A 16,862-nucleotide genomic window follows, 5' to 3' on the forward strand; every position below is an offset into this window, starting at 1 on the left:
TTATTGTTGTTGTTGGTTATTTGTTGTTGGTTAATTGTGGTTGAATGGCAGCAATGTAATGCTGCCATTATAGGATGAATATTGGTTGTAACTGGCAGGTAGTGTAGCTTAAAAGCAGGCACATTCTACCTGGTTTTTATCCAGAAAACCTACCGATTTTGGTCGGAATTCTCATACAAAAAACCTAGAAATTCATATTTACCGACCGATGTCGGTCGGAAATTTCAATTTGAAATCTGCCGAAATTTAAATTTCCGACCGACGTCGATAGGAAATAAAGGTTTTTATTTATTTATTTATTATTTTATGTTTCCGACCGACTTCGGTCGGTATGTTAAAATTAAAATTATTACATATTTCTAATTCCGACCGATATTTTGAAAAATAAATAAATAAAAATTTAAATAATTCCGACCGATTTTGGTCGGTATAATTGTTTTTGTGAGTCAACCAACGGTTGAATTAACCGACCGAAATCGGTCGGAAAATTTCGACCACCTTCGATCGCAACGCCTTAGCGACCATTATTCTTCCGACGAATTAAACACGGTCGGAAATCGGTCGTTTTTCGTTTAATGTCGACCGATATCGGTCGGTATTGGTGGTCGAAATTTGGCAATTTTCTAGTACCGTCTCTCTAATTCCTTTTCTCTGGACAATGTTAATGGGTCGAGATCCTTACTATAAGTAAATGGGGATCAATTAGAAGCATTGGGAAAATAGGTTTCTGGTGTGGATTAAGAGCTAGGACAAGATGTCTTAGTTTAACTTCATCATAACTTCACTTAGATTTGGCAGTTTAAGCCTTCGGATTTCAGGAGATCTCAAGGACTGTCTTTATTGGTTGCTTCTTGGATAGTACTTTTATCCCCTTTTTGAGGGGTGGGGGTGTTGTACGGGGAAAACAGGAGTAATATTCATAAAGTCTTTGCATGTTGTTGCTTTCCTATGAGAAAGTTCTCAAAAGTGAGGTTTCATGCAGGGATCAGCTCCAATTACTGGTTTATCTGAATCGTCATCTGAGTCTGAAGACTATGAAGCTGATCATGCAGACAATCATGATTTAACGGATCTGTCAAAAATGGAGAGTCTGTATTTGACCGGTATTCTTGATGAGTTAAAGATGTGCTTCAATTATAGTCATGAGGTGAGTATTGGTGAAAACTATCAAGGACACTTTTTCTTGAAAAGCAGTGACTCCACTGACATGTATAATATGCTTTTTCGAAAGCCAGAGCAATGAATTTAGTCAATATGATGGAGAAGAGAAGTTTTATGAAGCATCTGAAAATTTAAATGACCTGGCTGATAGTCCGTATTCATCTGGAAATTTTTTGTCATCAGAAAAGACCATGTCAAAGGCTCCTAGTTTTAATCGTTTTGCTGGTCTTCTGCCTATTGATGTTCATGATAATGGAACTAATTCTGTAAAACTGACTGATACATTAGATAGTTTCGTGAAGGCTCAAGTGGTTATTTATGACCAGAAGTCACCTCGCTATACTAGCATTGATACAAAGGTCAACTGGTGTTTCTTATCTGGCTAAATCTGTTTACTTAGTTCTGCACTTAGGATTTCTAATTTAATACAGGTAGCCGTCACACTTGCTACCTTGTCTTTTTTCTGTCGTAGGCCAACAATACTGGCAGTGATGGAATTTGTAAATGCCATTAATGTGGGAGAGGAAAGCTGTAAATCTTTCAGTGACATTTCTTCATCAGCCATTACACAACATGATAGTTCCAAGGAAAATGTGGTTGATTCGCAGTTGTTTGAGACAGCTGATCTGCCTGCAGTGAAAGGTTTGCTTGGGAAGGGGAAGTCTAGAATTATGTTCGGTCTGACACTGAACATGGCTCGTGCCCAGATCTTGCTGATGAAAGAGGATGGATCTAAGCTCGCTACCTTGTCTCAGGATAATTTTCTTACTGATATCAACGTCTGTTGTTTCCATCAACTTTGATTTTTTTCCGTTGTCATATTTATTATGTGAGTGCAACTTTTCAATCTTGTTATCTCCTCGGATAGGTGTTTCCATCTTCTTTTACTATAAAGGCATCTCTGAAAATTAGTGATGACAGCCTCCCTAGCAACCACCTTTATTTCTGGGCATGTGATATGAGGAATCCTGGTGGTAAAGAGCTCCTGATATTTGTAGGTGTGCTAGAGAAAGGGATTTCAACTACATGCCCCTTGATCCAGGCATGATTTTGACATTGTACATTTGTACGTTAAGAAATGTAGAAGGGGCTATTGCTGAATAGAATTACTAATCTTGACTTGAGATATGCACGACATGAATGTTTTGGTTATATTAACTCTTACAGCAAGTATTACTCCTTTTGTCTATGAGATACAATTGACGTTTAGAGGTTAAACATCAAACTAACATTATATAACAAGACTTCCAAAAGAAGAGCAGATCGTGGTGTCTGTTACTAAAAGAAGTTAAATAATTTTCTGGGAACTTTTTCAACCAAACGCCACTGGGAAGAAGTTTTCAATTATTTGCAATGTTTTTTCAAAAAAAAGACTATCTATGAGCATCTACTCCCTCTGTCCACAATCCACAGTAATTGTCAATCTCTCAATTTACCTGCCCATACCATTGCTTCTTTAAATATGACTACTTTTATTCTAAAGGTACCCCTCACATATCGACCTTACATATAAAACATGAATGTCTGATACTGATTAATTGTAAAAGGACAATGCTGAAGGACAAAATGTTCCAGTTTGCTTAATTTGTGTGAAAAGCAAACATGATAGGGGACGAATCCAATAGTTAATTAACAAGTCTTGATAGAAGTAAAATAAAGAGGGCATTTGTTATTAGTGTATGTTTATAATGCAAATCCCTAATTCTCACTTTACTGATCCAAAACAGTTCCTAACATGGGCAATATCCCCTTGATGCAGTTGGCTGCCTTGTGAACAATTTCCATCCAAGAAAGTTCAAGAACACACGAGCGGAATGTTTTTCTTCATGAAAAGGACCACAACCAAATGATTTATTAGGCTTTCACAGGCTCAGCTCTGGGCCTCCAAAGTCCCAGCCTATATTTGTGAGTGTACTTCAATATCAGCTTCCTCTGCAACATCACAAGCAATATGTCAAGAAGGGGCTCGTGGATGCGAAAACACAGCAGAAGGGATTGATGGCTGTCGTTTAAAACACAGTGCCCTGATTAATCAATGCAGCATATGGTGTGCTTATCTCCTAATCTTAGAAAGTGCATATAGGAACTAGTTCTACGCATTAGTTCACTCAGTTTCTCAGGGTTATCACATTGGCAAAGAATTAGGAATTGTTAACTGTTGAACCTCAAAAGAAAAGATTACTCTACTGAGACTAGAAAGCCTTAAATTTGGCCACCACTAAATAGTAGACTTGATATGATCAGTAAAATTGATATCATTCACTCCACCTTCATAGTCATGCATGACAGTTGCAACCAAAAGTTAATTTTCACTAACCATTCCAGTCGTTGGACAGTCCAAAGGTGACATGCAATCCATTCTCCTTTTTGATAACCACGCTTTTTAAAATTTTCTTGATAAAAGTGTTTTGCAACTCCACCTAATTTCACACTGCTTCTAAAATTTGGCATCCCATTTCAGTTGTCCTTACCAAAACCCCTAATCCAAGACTACCCTGCAAACCTCTAAGGTACAGAAAGCAAGCAAAGTGAGCATAATGTAACAGAGCAAAATCTCTTAGAACTTTACAGTTCGGAGGTTAAACTTCCAGATATACTGAACTAACACAAGTAACAAACTAAACGATCATCTCAATATGATAACTTGCATAATACATCAATTTCAGACATATTACATCATTTTGCAAATTATGCTCTTCAACAGTGACGGTCAATCCTCAGCTATGATGGACAGCCAACATAAAATCTTTTTGCTTTACAGATACAGTTACGAGACATTATTCAAATGGAGAGCACAATTAACCACAAAATCAGATGAACGTCATTAAAGAATATATAATAAAAAAATAATAATAATAATAATAATTTTTATTTGTAAAAAATAAGTTAATCATCACAAAAAGGCAAATCTTTGAAATGCTCTCTATTGGGAAATGTGCCAAGTTTCTCCTCCTCTCCTCTTTCCCCCCCAAAGCTCCGGCATAGCCTTTTCCGATGAAGCACCTATCTTTGCCTAGCTATGGATCGGGGACTCACTTTTATTTCAAGCGAGAAAACTTTTCAATTAGTTAGTATTAATGAGGAAGTTGATAGATGGCTTGTTATGTAGCAGAGCGCAGTAGGAGATTCACAAGCAAGATTAAGATTAATGAGAGTAACCTTCGATGGGTATGTGAAGCTCTGATTCAAGCTTCGCTACAGACCGGTAACAAGTGCAGGAGATGGGGAAGGAAGATACAAGCTTATACTTTCAGAGTAATACAGAATTTCAATAGCTATGGGAGGTTTGTCAGAGTCGAATCTATCTTAGGGGAATACAAGGCTGCAATTATTATTCCAGAAAGCAGTTACAATAAAGGATGGGGAGACATAGCAAGGAAGATACGAGGCTATTTGGGGGCTTATGTGGATCCAAGATTTTATCTTGCCGACGAGTCCAGGTCCTATATGGAAGCTGCAAAGATTACTCAATGGCCATCAGAAGTCGGTGCTGCAGCAAGGCAAAATCAGGGTCCAATGGTGGAGGAAACTGGTAATGAGAACTTCTTGTCGAAGTGTCTCATAGGTCAATTCAACGACCCCTTCAACTTTAGCCCAAACTCGGTGGTGATTCAAAAATGGTTCGCTGGCAAATGGCAGGTCAGCAGTCAGCTGGGCTCAGAGTCACGCCGATCAGCCATAATCAGTTTCTGTTCGAGTTTTCATCCAGGCTAAAGGCAAACAGAATCATAGCTGGTGACTGGTTTTGGAATGGAAGTATATTGTCCCTAGAATGGTGGTCTCCGGTGGCCGGAACAGTGATGACAACAGAAAAATCAGAGCATAGATGGGTGAGAGCCTTCGGAACCCCACTCCACGCATGGACTTCAAATACATTCAAATTCATCGGCGATAAATGTGGCGGTTTCGTCGGAATTGATAAAGATACCGAGCATAAAGTGCATCTGTTCTGGGCTCGTATTTGTGTGAAGAATAGTAAGGAGGAACTTCCAAAATATCTGGAGTTGATCAAGGAAGACTGGGGCTTCAAAATTTCATTATTAGAAGACCACTTTACCAAAATCAGGCCGGCCGGAGCTTCTTCATTCGGCGGAGCAAAAGGGTCACATGCAGAAGCTGGTACCTCGAGCCTTGCACCAAGAGCAGCAGTCACGCACGTGGGAGGAAACCCTAGCAGTTTTAATTTGAAAAAAGATGTACCTGTTAAGAGTAAAGGTTTAATTATACCAGTGGATAATGAAGGGAGTGGGTCCAATATTGCTATTAAAAGTTTGGGCCTGAAAGCTGACCAAAGTTATTATAAAAAGGTCCCAAAAAGAAGAGCCCAAGTGAAGGAAACAAAGTTATTACAAGAAAAGATCATATGGAGGGTTGTTGGCCACAAACCCAACCCTTATGTGAATAAGTTTAACGCCTTGGTTGTTCCTTCTCTTGACTCCGAAGAAATTAAGACACAGGAGCCCTCCATAGCTCCCCTGCCAGAGCAAAACTCAGACATTCAGTCACTCATATGCCGATGACGAAGCAACTCCACATCCAAGAATCTATAAATCACTACGCATCAATTCTCAGAATATGGATTTGGTTCCGGTAAGCAGTTTTGACAGACTTCTCCTCCCAAGCAGTCTATGAAGCTCTGCCATTGACATGGTACGAAGGGGAGCCCAGTCAACAAATTGATAAACCCTCCATTATCGAGACCTCAAAGTGGACTAAAATTACCATGGTTAAGGCATGCAAGGCTTTCGGAATTAATGCGGCCGGGTTCGAGCATGGTCTCTTAGGTTTAATATTGCGAATGGAGCAAAGGAGACAAGCTCAAATTCAACAGCAGGAGTCACAACAAAAATCAGGGAAAGGGGAGAAAACTAAAGGAGAAGGGAAAGAAAGAGATTACTCTGTGGGATCAACTATGACCGAAAAGGGCAACATGACAGTGGGTCAAGGGGTAGGCACTACAAATCCTTCTCTGGATGAAGCTTAAAATCCTGAGTTGGAATGTGAGGGGGCTGAATGAGGAGGAGAAAAAGAGAATTATTAAATCTCTCATTCAAAAATAGAGGGTGGATATCTTATGTCTGCAGGAAACAAAGATTGAAGACTGGTCCAACAGATTGACTCAACAATTATGGGGTAACAGGTGGACTGATTGGGTTGAATTGAAGGCAAGTGGAACTAAAAGAGGGATTGTAATGATTTGGGACAAAAGGCAATGGAACAGAATAGACACTCATCAGGGTTACTACTCTATTTCATGTATGCTTGAAAGCACCCAAGAGGAGTTTAGGTGGTGCTTCACAGGTGTCTATGGACCTCACTCTAATCCAGAGAGGGAGGTGATGTGGAATGAAATTGCAGGTGTGAGGGGACATGGGAAGGACTCTGGGTCATAGGAGGTGACTTCAATGTTTGTCGGTTTGAAAGCGAGATATTGAACTGTACCAGAAGATCTAGAGCTATGAGATCATTCTCTGAAATGATACAAGACCTTGATGTCATGGATCAACCCTTTCAAGGAGCTCATTACACCTAGTCAAAAGGTGACAATTGCATATAAGCTTCTAGAATTGATAAGTTTCTTATCCGCCCTGAATGGAATGATTCATTTAAAGATGGGAGACAAATTGCTCTACCCAAGGTGATCTCAGATCATTGGCCAATTTTATTGGAGAATGGGACTGGGATGCAACCCCTTCTTATTTCAAGTTTGAGAACATGTGGTTGCAGTATGAAGGTTTCGTTGAGAAACTAAAGAACTGGTGGCAGAGCTACAATTTCTTTGGTAGAGCAGACTTCATACTCTTGCAAAAGTTAAAAAGCTTGAAAAAGGACATCACCCGATGGAACAAAGAAGAATTTGGGAATGTAGAAACCAGTAAAACCAGTGCTCATGATGAGCTAATGATACTCGAACAAATGACAGAAGGTAGACAATTGACTGTAATCGAATCCAATCAAATGATGAGCCTGAGAGTGGAGCTTTAACAGCTAGCCAAAGCATAAGAGATATCATGGAGGCAGAAATCAAGGTGTCAATGGCTTAAGGAAGGTGACAGGAACACTAAATATTTCCAAAAGATTGCAAACTCACAAAGAAGGAAAAACTGCATAGACAGACTCTTAGTTGACAATGAAATTATAAAGAATAAGGAGCTTATAAAAGAGGAGATACTGGACTTTTATGGAAAATTATACACAGAACATGAGAATTGGAGACCCTCTATAAACTTTGAAGGCATAGCAACCATTACAACAGAAGAGACGAATGATTTGGAAGCACCTTTTGATGAAGAGGAGGTACTAGCAGCTATTCTGTCAAGTGCACCAGACAAGGCACCTGGACCTGATGGGTTTACTATGGCCTTTTACCAGCATTCTTGGGAATTCATCAAGCATGACATCCTCGCAGCCATGAGTCACTACCATCAGCATTATTGGATGGTCATGTCATATAATGCTTCTTTCATTGCATTAATCCCAAAGAAAAAAGGGGTAATTAAGGGACTACTGGCCAATTAGTCTCATTGGTAGTGTGTATAAGATCATGTCCAAGGTTCTTGGAAAAAGATTGAAAAGAGTGATGGGGAATTTGGTGTCAAACCAGCAGAATGCATTCATTAAGGGGAGACAGATTACAGATGCCTCACTGGTAGCAAATGAGGTTCTTGATTAGCAATTGAAGCAAGGGGTGCAGGTATCCTATGCAAGTCGGACATTGAAAAAGCTTTTGATCAAGTGAATTGGTCATATCTCATTTCTATCCTCAGGCAGATGGGATTTGGGGAAAGATGGATTAAATGGATTAAATTTAACATGTCCACTGTCAAGTATTCAGTTCTGATTAATAGGAGTCCAGCAGGTTTCTTTTCCCCTCAAAGAGGCTTGAGGCAGGGTGACCCTCTTTCTTCGTTTCTATTCATATACTTGCAATGGAAGGACTGAGCAAAATGTTGCACAAAGCTAAGCAGATGCAGTGGTTGAATGGCTTTAATGTAGGGAGGACTCGCACAATCAACATCTCACATTTGCTATACGCTGATGACACCCTGATTTTCTGTGGGGCAGACAGAAATCAGGTGCTCTATTTAAATCTAACTCCTCTTCTTTTTGAAGTTGTTTCAGGTTTACGCATTAACATGCTCAAAAGTGTGATTTACCCTGTAAATGAGGTACAAAACCTAGAAAAATTGGCAGAAATACTGGGTTGGCAGGCTGCACTATTGGGACCTTCCCAACTACCTACTTGGGGCTCCCTTTAGGAGCTAAATTCAAATCAGAAGTTGTATGGAGTGGGGTCATTGAAAAGTTTGAGAAGAAGCTTGCTTCCAGGCAGTTGCAGTATTTATCTATGGGTGGCAGACTAACTTTGATCAATAGCGTCCTAGACAGCATCCCCACCTACTATATGTCATTATTTCCAATGAGTAGTAAGGTTTTTAAACAACTTGATAAAATAAGAAGAAATTTTCTATGGGAAGGGAATAGCGGTGATCACAAATTTCACCTGGTCAAGTGGTCTAAAGTTTTATTACCAAAGCACCAAGGTGGACTGGGTATCAAGGATTTAGCTTTACAGAATAAATGCTTATTAATGAAGTGGCTACGGAGGTACACTCAGGAGAATAACTACATGTGAAAGGAAGTTGCCAATGCCAAACATGGTGTACAGAACCACTGGTGCACTAAACACTCAAGAGCACCACATGGAGTTGGAGTTTGGAAGCATATCTGTAAACTCTGGGAAGAGTTCTCACAGAATATGCACTTTGTAGTTGGGAATGGACATCATATCAAGTTCTGGAAAGATAAGTGGCTAGGCAGCACAGCTCTAATGAATGCATATCCTGCACTATACCAGATAGCCATAGAGCCTGACTCAACAATATGCCAAAACAGGGAAGACAACACTTGGAACATAATCTACAGAAGGAACCTACAAGATTGGGAATTTGAGGAAATGCTCAGACTACTGGCCACTCTAAATGGCTTCTCAAGCAACCAATTAGCACCAGACCATGGGGAACTACACAAGCAGGAAGATACTCAGTGAAAGCAACCTACAAGTTAGCCGGAACTCATAATGCAATCACTGCCAGTGGCCATGGAAGCTAATTTGGAAAGTCAAACTACCACCTAAAGTTATCTGCTTCAACTGGACTGCACTTCATGGAGCTTGCCTAACACAAGATAACTTGGCCAAAAGGAACTTCCCTATGGCTAATAGATGCTTTATGTGCCAGAGGAATGCAGAGTCGCACATTCACCTCTTTCTACATTGCACAGTTGCAGCAGATCTTTGGAATATGTTTTTATCTCTTTTTGGACTCAAATGTGGCATGCCACAAAACTTCAGGGAAGCTTTTGAGAGCTGGAGCCTTTGGAAAGTTGATAGCTCCATCAGGAAAATATGGAAGATGATACCTGCAGCCATTTCTTGGACTATCTGGAACGAAAGGAATAGAAGGTGTTTTGATGGGATATCATCTGTTGTCCGGTCTCTCAAAGCTGTTTGCCTAGTGTATATTTATTTAGTTGGGCTTATCTAACCCCTGTAGATTCTCCTGTTAATTATCTAAACTTTGTTAGCTCCCTAGTACTAAAGCTGATTTTTTTGCCTTTTTGTATTGGAGCTAACAATTTTCACTACTTGAGTAACTATTCTGCATCTTCTTGATGCCATCAATGAAGCCAATTACTTCATCAAAAAAAAGAATATAAAAAAAACTATGTTGAATAGCATTTGGATGCAAAAACTTAAGAACCAAATTTGGATGTCTTACTGCTTAAATGCATATCAGAGAACTAAATTGGCTCCTAACAGTGGCCATACTTATAAACTTGTCAAGAACCACTTTGTCGAAAAGATGCCTAGTCTCAAAAGTTACATCTTGATCATGATCTTTCAACCAACGGATCTAATTAACCATTTTTTATGAAATAAGATTCTTCATTGCAGGCTCCAGAAGATGCAAAGTTACAAGAAGGAATTGAGTTAGCTCCATTACAACAAAAGACTTAATTTGCTTAGGGAGCTAGCCACAAAAAAACAAAAGTAATTGATCTAATTAACCTACTTCTTCCAAGGAGTCTTAACCCTAATTCTTGATGCAAAATACTGCAGGACATCCTTCAGTGGACTTGCAAAAATATGTAGGCTATTGACACTGTTAAAGTAAAACTTCAAAGCCAAGACATATTGTGACACTTCTACATAATCTCATAGCAAAGATGGCATCAAATCGGACATCACATCAAAGCAAATGGACATCGACAGGTGGATATGGAGAGGGCAGAAGGATAACATCACAGATTGTTGAAAAGGGAGTGCAAGGAATTTACTTCTCAATATGGATCCCTAGAGTGCCAACTAAAGCTTCCTTTTTACCTGGACAAGAGCACATGAAGCCATCTTAACAGTGGAAAACTTTACGGGAGGAGGACAATCCAAGTTCGTTGGTGCGTCACGTGAAAGCAGGCAGGGAACCATAACAATCACTTATTACTTCACTGTTCTATTCATACAGATTATGGTATACTGTGTAGAGCATATTGGGATGTGGTATCGATGATTCCAGTAACTGTAAAGAACGGTGCTTCTAGGTTAGTAATTCAGCAGGAAGAGATGGAGGCACATGAGAAGTAGCTCTTCTAGTTTCATGCGGACAATAGGAAAGACAGAAATATGTGGGCGTTGGTAGGGCTAGAAAACTTGTTCCCATTGGTCGGTGAAACGGTTTTGTTTTTTTGAATATCTGGAGCACCTTTGATATTCCGATTAGTGTTGACGACTGGATGTCCATTGTATAGGGTCATGCCTTCTAGTAAGATTCTCCACCTTTTATATACACCTTCATTTATGGGATTTTCCCTTTTTGATGATAAAATTAATAACTTCATCAAAAAAAGTGGAATATCATCTCAATGCTAAACAATCTCCACTAGCTTACCTATTAGAAAAACTTTAACAATCATACAACTTGAAATATCAAATACCTAAAACGAACTGAAAAACAAAATACTCCCACTATTAACTCTCTCAAAGCCTTAATCCTCGATTCTTTCCACTACTACTTATTGCATCTAGTAAGATTTTTCTACAACTGTGCAACTAGACAACTAATAACAATTAATGAACTATAGAAAACGCAAATCTTTTGCAAGAATGCATTCTATCAGCCTGACAGAGAAATCAACTACACAGATCAAAGCCCTTTAGCTCTGAAGAATTACTTTAGAGCTGGAAAGCAATTTCCTTTTTTAGTGCAATGAAACATAATATCCAAGCTACCCAATAACACAATCTTCCATCTCACATTTGTAAAACAATAACATATTTACTAAAAAACATTGGACAAAATGAAACAAATTAAAAGGAAAGGGGATAAAGACTGACATGTTTACAAGGGATGCCAAGTTTCTTGAGCTTAAGAGTGCGAGTAACAAGAAGCTTCGAGAAATCTCCAATCTCAGATTCTAGCTTCTCAACGTGAGTCTCTACTCCCTTCCCCACTCCATTCAAGAACTCTGGTATCCCTACCTTCACTGCACCCACCATAGTTTGTGTTAAAATTTCACAAAGATTACAGCTATATTAAATTCTCAAGGGTGAAATTGAAATACCTATGTAAGGATTGGATTTGGAGGAAAAGCTAACGAACCCAGTTGGCACCGACGAGTTTGAAGGTGCTGAGATTAATCTTCTGTTGAAAAATAGAATTTGCCTCCACGCCATTTTTGTGACTCCTGGTGGATTAAGCTTTTACTTGTACGTGCATTTAGATTCAGCAAATGTTTTCCTCGCCCGGCTACTGTTCGAGGTTTATGTTCAAAACCCTCACACCAGTGTGCAAAGATGGTGGAACCTGAAACGACACCGTCCTAAATTTTCTTTTTCATGAAAATTACCAAATGTATAAGAGGGAGAAAATAACAAAAATGGTCTCTTATGTTTGGGGCAATTTTAAAGAAGTCCTTTAGGTGTACTTTTGAGCAGTTTTGATCCTTACGTTTATCAAAATTGAGCACTTTTGGTTATCCTTCAATATTTAACAAATTTTGGATAGTACATTCAAGGGGAATTGTGGGGAAAAAAGATTTAACCAAAAGCAGCAGAAAATTCTTTTCAAATCTCATATTGCCATAAAATAATAGCACCAAGTACTAAAAGTAGATAAAAAATAGCAAAAAACTGCACAGACATCAGAAATGGACCAGGATAACAGAAGGCAAAACTTGCACCTCATAATGTGATTCCCTACTAAATCCATTTTTCAAGTTCATGCTAATTTAACAGTCAAAGTTTTGTTAAATATATGACATGAATAAAAAAATGTTCACTTTTTACAAACTTAAAGAATCAAAAGGAAAATGTTAATCCGCTTCTGATTAAAAGAAGGGAAAATGACATTGTATAGCCGCTCTTAAAATAATAGTCGAAAAAATATATACTTATTGTATATTTTTTGTATATATATACATTATGTATGTTATATACAAAAATTATACAAATTTTATAGTATATTTTTGCGGTTATTAAATGTAAATAATTTTTGGCGCAGGCTAAAAGTGATAATATCCCTTAAAAGAAAGTAAAAGAACTAATGGCAATTTGATGTTGTAATCCGCTCCAAGGCCCAATAATATATTGGATATAGATGCATACTCTTCAAATGCATTTTGGACTAATATGATACTAGTAGGATTCAAAAAAAAATGGATCCAATAATCTCTTTGAGTAAGGCTTTAACTAGCCACATATGTGTCTTTCTTTAAAATTGTACATTAACTATACATATATTATATATCAGATGGATATTTTTAATTTAATTGGTTAGGTGGGCTGTTATTTGGGTTAATTCTTCAAAAAAAAAGTTTCATTTCCAATATCTTCTAGAATTCTCCAATTATCTCTATTTTTGATATACATGTTTCTCTCCTTGACGAAGACAGTTAAATGTATAGCAAATTCTTAGAAAATAGTATATAGAAATGACCAAAAATAAATATTTTGGAATTGGAAAAGTCGCCATAATGAATGACTTGTGACAATTGCCCTAATGTATAGAAATGCCCTTTCAAAGAATTTGTTCTTCTTCTCTTTTTGTCATGAAAGATTAAATTCTATTAAAACTAAGCGACAAGTATGGGGGCTGACAAATGAGGCTTGCTCAGTCGGTAAAGCTCCTGGGTTTGAATAGACTATAGAGTGACACGTGGAATCGGGGATAGACGAAAGACGAAGCGAGTGAAAACCAAGACCGAGGACAACAGCTTCGGTTGGCATCTGATAGACCCCGAAGGGAACATTGCTAACGAGGGCAAACGAATATTTGCCACCGGAAGACATTCAAGGAAGAATATTACTCAGTATTAAATACACAATCCGTTACAGAGAATTTTGGCATTCATAGCCTGTCGTTACATATTTATCAATGGCCCCATTATTGTCATTTAAAAGTAGCTTGATCCTAGGACCTTGTTCCCTATGTATAGCTATAAATAGTGACTTCAACGTCATTGTAAGACACGAAATTTCTGACAAACTTATGCTACACATTATTTCAAACTAAATAATACATTATTTTCTGTCTAACGGTATTCTTGTTGTCTTCGGAAGCATTGCTCCCCGAACCAAGCTCTCTGCTATTTTATCTCGATTTCAACGCTAAGTCTTGTATTTTATTTAATTTATATATTATTTTGGATCAAATCGATTTGTTTGTCTATAAAGTATAAACTACGTTATAAATTCAACTGTACCGTTTTACGGGTAAACATAAACCAGAATCCTGACTAGTACAAAAAAGGTGATCCTGTGTAGGTACATCCTGGGCATTGTGACAAAAATTTGTAGTGTTGTTCAATTCGCTCACTAACAGTTCCTCTACCTTTAAATTCGTTATTCTTCATTTTTGGTTAGTTAATTGTTATTTGATTTACGACCTGGCTTTACCAGAATTAAGCATGTATTTTCACAAATCTGTACAAAATATTCTATCAATATTTATCCCACCTGGTTGGCCTGGGCCACAGAATTAGTGGAAGAAAAAGATGATATGATTGGGAATAGCATCCTATAAAGAGACAATGCAAACTCTGGATTTGGGGAATGTTTTAGCCTTTAGGGGGAACTTAGCTAGCCTTTTTTAGCGGCTCAATTAGCGCGATTACGAATCCAATACCAAGACCACTCACAAAATTGTTTTCCTATCATTTACGTTGACAATGCTCCATACCAACTGCAAATTGAAAGTTATTTTTCCAGCTAAAAGCCATCTAAGTCCAATCTCTAAAATTATTTAATTTCGCGGTAATGGGGAGAAAAGAATACAATAATCTGCGTAGCAATTCACAATATGTTTATTTTAGTTATTTGAAATTGTGGTCAAGTCGCGTGGACGCGCATTTGAGCTGGGATTTACGTATCATGACCATGCCACGGGAATCATACCCACAGTCACGATGATTTATTAATCGTGCATAAAGCAAGCTACGAATGTTCATAAGTTATTGTCCTAAACTAATTTAAGATTCAAATGTGAGGTCATGAGTTATGAAAATTTATTGTGGAAGAGGTGACCTAGATCGTAGCTTTATTTGCGATGGGTTGCTAAACAAATTGTAGTCTTCCTCTCTCATAACTATTTAAAACTTTAACAAAAGAAATCAATGAAACCAATTAATAACATATGTTACTTCAATTTAACCAAACAAACAAGTTATAGCCATAAATGAATTCACAAAATCCTCTAACGTGAAACAAAACAAAATGCTAATTAAAGAAACGACCAAACAATAGTCTTTTGATCCTCTTGACCCTTTTCAAGTTATTAGTTTATATCTTTGTTTAACTATCAAGTCATTCTCGTGAGTAGACGACCTCACCTCGACAATACCATAAGAACCAGACAAACAAACACCTCAAATATCAGTATTCATCAAACCAATTTTGAACGACATAGACCAACTAATTACTAAATAAACAATTAACAGAGAATAATTAAAGCATGGAAGGAAGTACTAACTAAAGTAGAAATGGACCTTTTAGCCAGAGATTCCTTTATTACTTTGAAAATGAGAACCTCACAAACAAATCGACATGGCATCAAATGTACAAAAAGAAAACTCTCACGAACTCGACTTGACTGAACCTCAGTTTTTTAGCGACGTTAATGGAGCTATTTCATGAGGAGAACTGCTGCGTTTTTGTGGGTGTTTAAGGGTAGTTTAACGCTCATTTGGAGCTGCATTTCATGGCTTTGGGGGGCTGGTTTTGGGGTGTTTTCAGGTGGAAAAGGGGCAGCGTTTTGGATTATTTGCTCGCATCTAGTGGCTGCGTTTCTGCTGCTTGTTATGGATGGACTTTGGAGTGGTTTAAGGGAGCTTTAAGAACTGACTTTAGTGGCTGAAAAATGGAGTTTTTGTGGCTGATTTTCAACAGTAACGATTCTGCTTTGGGGCTAATTTTGCAGCAACTATGGGGGTTGTGTTGTTGGTGTTAAAATGGCACTTTTGTTGATCGTTAATGTGCTGGACTGGAGGAAAACTCATGGATGACTTCAAACTTGACAGAATATTTACAAGACTAAAATGCGAAACTGTTCCTACGGACGAAGCTCCATATGCGACTAATTAATTACAAATTAGTAACACAACAACCGAAACTAATAAATAATCTAAACTCATACATATTACGAACTATTAATTCTAGACTCTAAACCTCACACCGGGCTATTACGAAGTAAATTTCACTGGGTTCCATGGATATTTGCAGGATTTGTTAAACCAGATAATCGAGCCGGCTTGAATGATAATTAGCTCTGCGATACATGACCCTCACCATAACATTCAGGTGATTCCAACCAACTTCAAGTCATTAAACAACCCAACTAAATCTACCAAAGCAAACAGGAATTGAATTTTGGTTTCCACTTTCAAAACTCATCAAGTAATGATAACGAAATACACCAGGACACGTCCAATTTCAATACAAACATGTCATGTTATTATACTTAGCATGTTCCGAAATTACAGAGAAGACAGTAGGTAAAATACCTGGAAGAAGTAAAGAGAACTGAGATTTGGACCAAATAAAGGTCAGAAAACCGTAGATGGAGCTCAGCTACTAATAAACAAACAGCAATATAGCATCAAACTTGAGCTAGATACATTTTGAAAACCCAGAAATATGAATGCAGAAGAAGAGCCTTTCCATCCGCTGTGTGATTCCCCTTTTTCTTTAAATTTTGTATCTCAAATCTCAATTTGAATTTTTCAAAATTGAATTCTTAGCTATTTTGTGTGCTTGTGTGTGTTTCCGTTTTTTGAGAGTGAGGGTCTGTTAGGGTTGGGGAAAATGGGTAATGGGTATGGGCTCAAAAGAAACGGGGTTAAAAACTGGGCCATACGTTGGCCCAATCGAACTGACGAGCAAGAAATGGCGTGGTATAGCCACTTTTTTAAGTCGTATTTAGTTTTTAGCCAGTATTTTTAATGTTGAGCAAAACTAGCCACTACTCTATTAAAATTGATACAAAAAGTCATTTTTACCCTCTCTTCATGAGTGCTATGTAAATATTAAGGACATGGTGTCCTTAATTTCATGAGTGTTGTGTAAATATTAAGGACAAACCATGTCTTAATATTTTACACATCACTCATGAAGTTAAGAACACCATGTCCTTAATATTTTACACATCACT

The 16,862-nt window shown here is 37.9% G+C and overlaps 2 protein-coding genes across 3 annotated transcripts; one reads left to right on the top strand and one right to left on the bottom strand.

Annotated features, from left to right (window-relative positions):
- Positions 1-731: 731 nt before the first annotated feature.
- Positions 732-2,287, top strand: LOC142177516 (uncharacterized). Its single transcript, XM_075246505.1, has 2 exons — positions 732-1,520; positions 1,593-2,287. The coding sequence occupies exons 1-2, from the start codon at positions 1,353-1,355 to the stop codon at positions 1,962-1,964; spliced, it is 540 nt and encodes a 179-aa protein (XP_075102606.1). The 5' UTR covers positions 732-1,352; the 3' UTR covers positions 1,965-2,287.
- Positions 2,288-2,469: 182 nt separating this feature from the next.
- LOC107786256 (uncharacterized) lies at positions 2,470-16,499 on the bottom strand. 2 transcript variants are annotated; one of them, XR_012706025.1, is made up of 5 exons: positions 16,216-16,499; positions 11,782-12,023; positions 11,555-11,703; positions 3,479-3,666; positions 2,470-3,093 (listed from the first exon to the last, which is right to left on the bottom strand). XR_012706025.1 is itself a non-coding variant. In XM_016607702.2 (4 exons), exons 2-4 carry the CDS (start codon positions 11,891-11,893, stop codon positions 3,016-3,018), a joined length of 339 nt encoding a protein of 112 aa, XP_016463188.1. In that variant the 5' UTR covers positions 11,894-12,023; positions 16,216-16,496; the 3' UTR covers positions 2,470-3,015. The 2 variants fall into 2 exon arrangements, 1 of the variants encoding a protein (XP_016463188.1); XM_016607702.2 differs by lacking the exon at positions 3,479-3,666 and having other exon boundaries at positions 16,216-16,496.
- Between the last annotated feature and the right edge of the window lie 363 nt (positions 16,500-16,862).

The sequence above is a fragment of the Nicotiana tabacum genome, chromosome 23, assembly GCF_000715075.1.
Source record: "Nicotiana tabacum cultivar K326 chromosome 23, ASM71507v2, whole genome shotgun sequence".
Classification (NCBI taxonomy): domain Eukaryota; kingdom Viridiplantae; phylum Streptophyta; class Magnoliopsida; order Solanales; family Solanaceae; genus Nicotiana; species Nicotiana tabacum.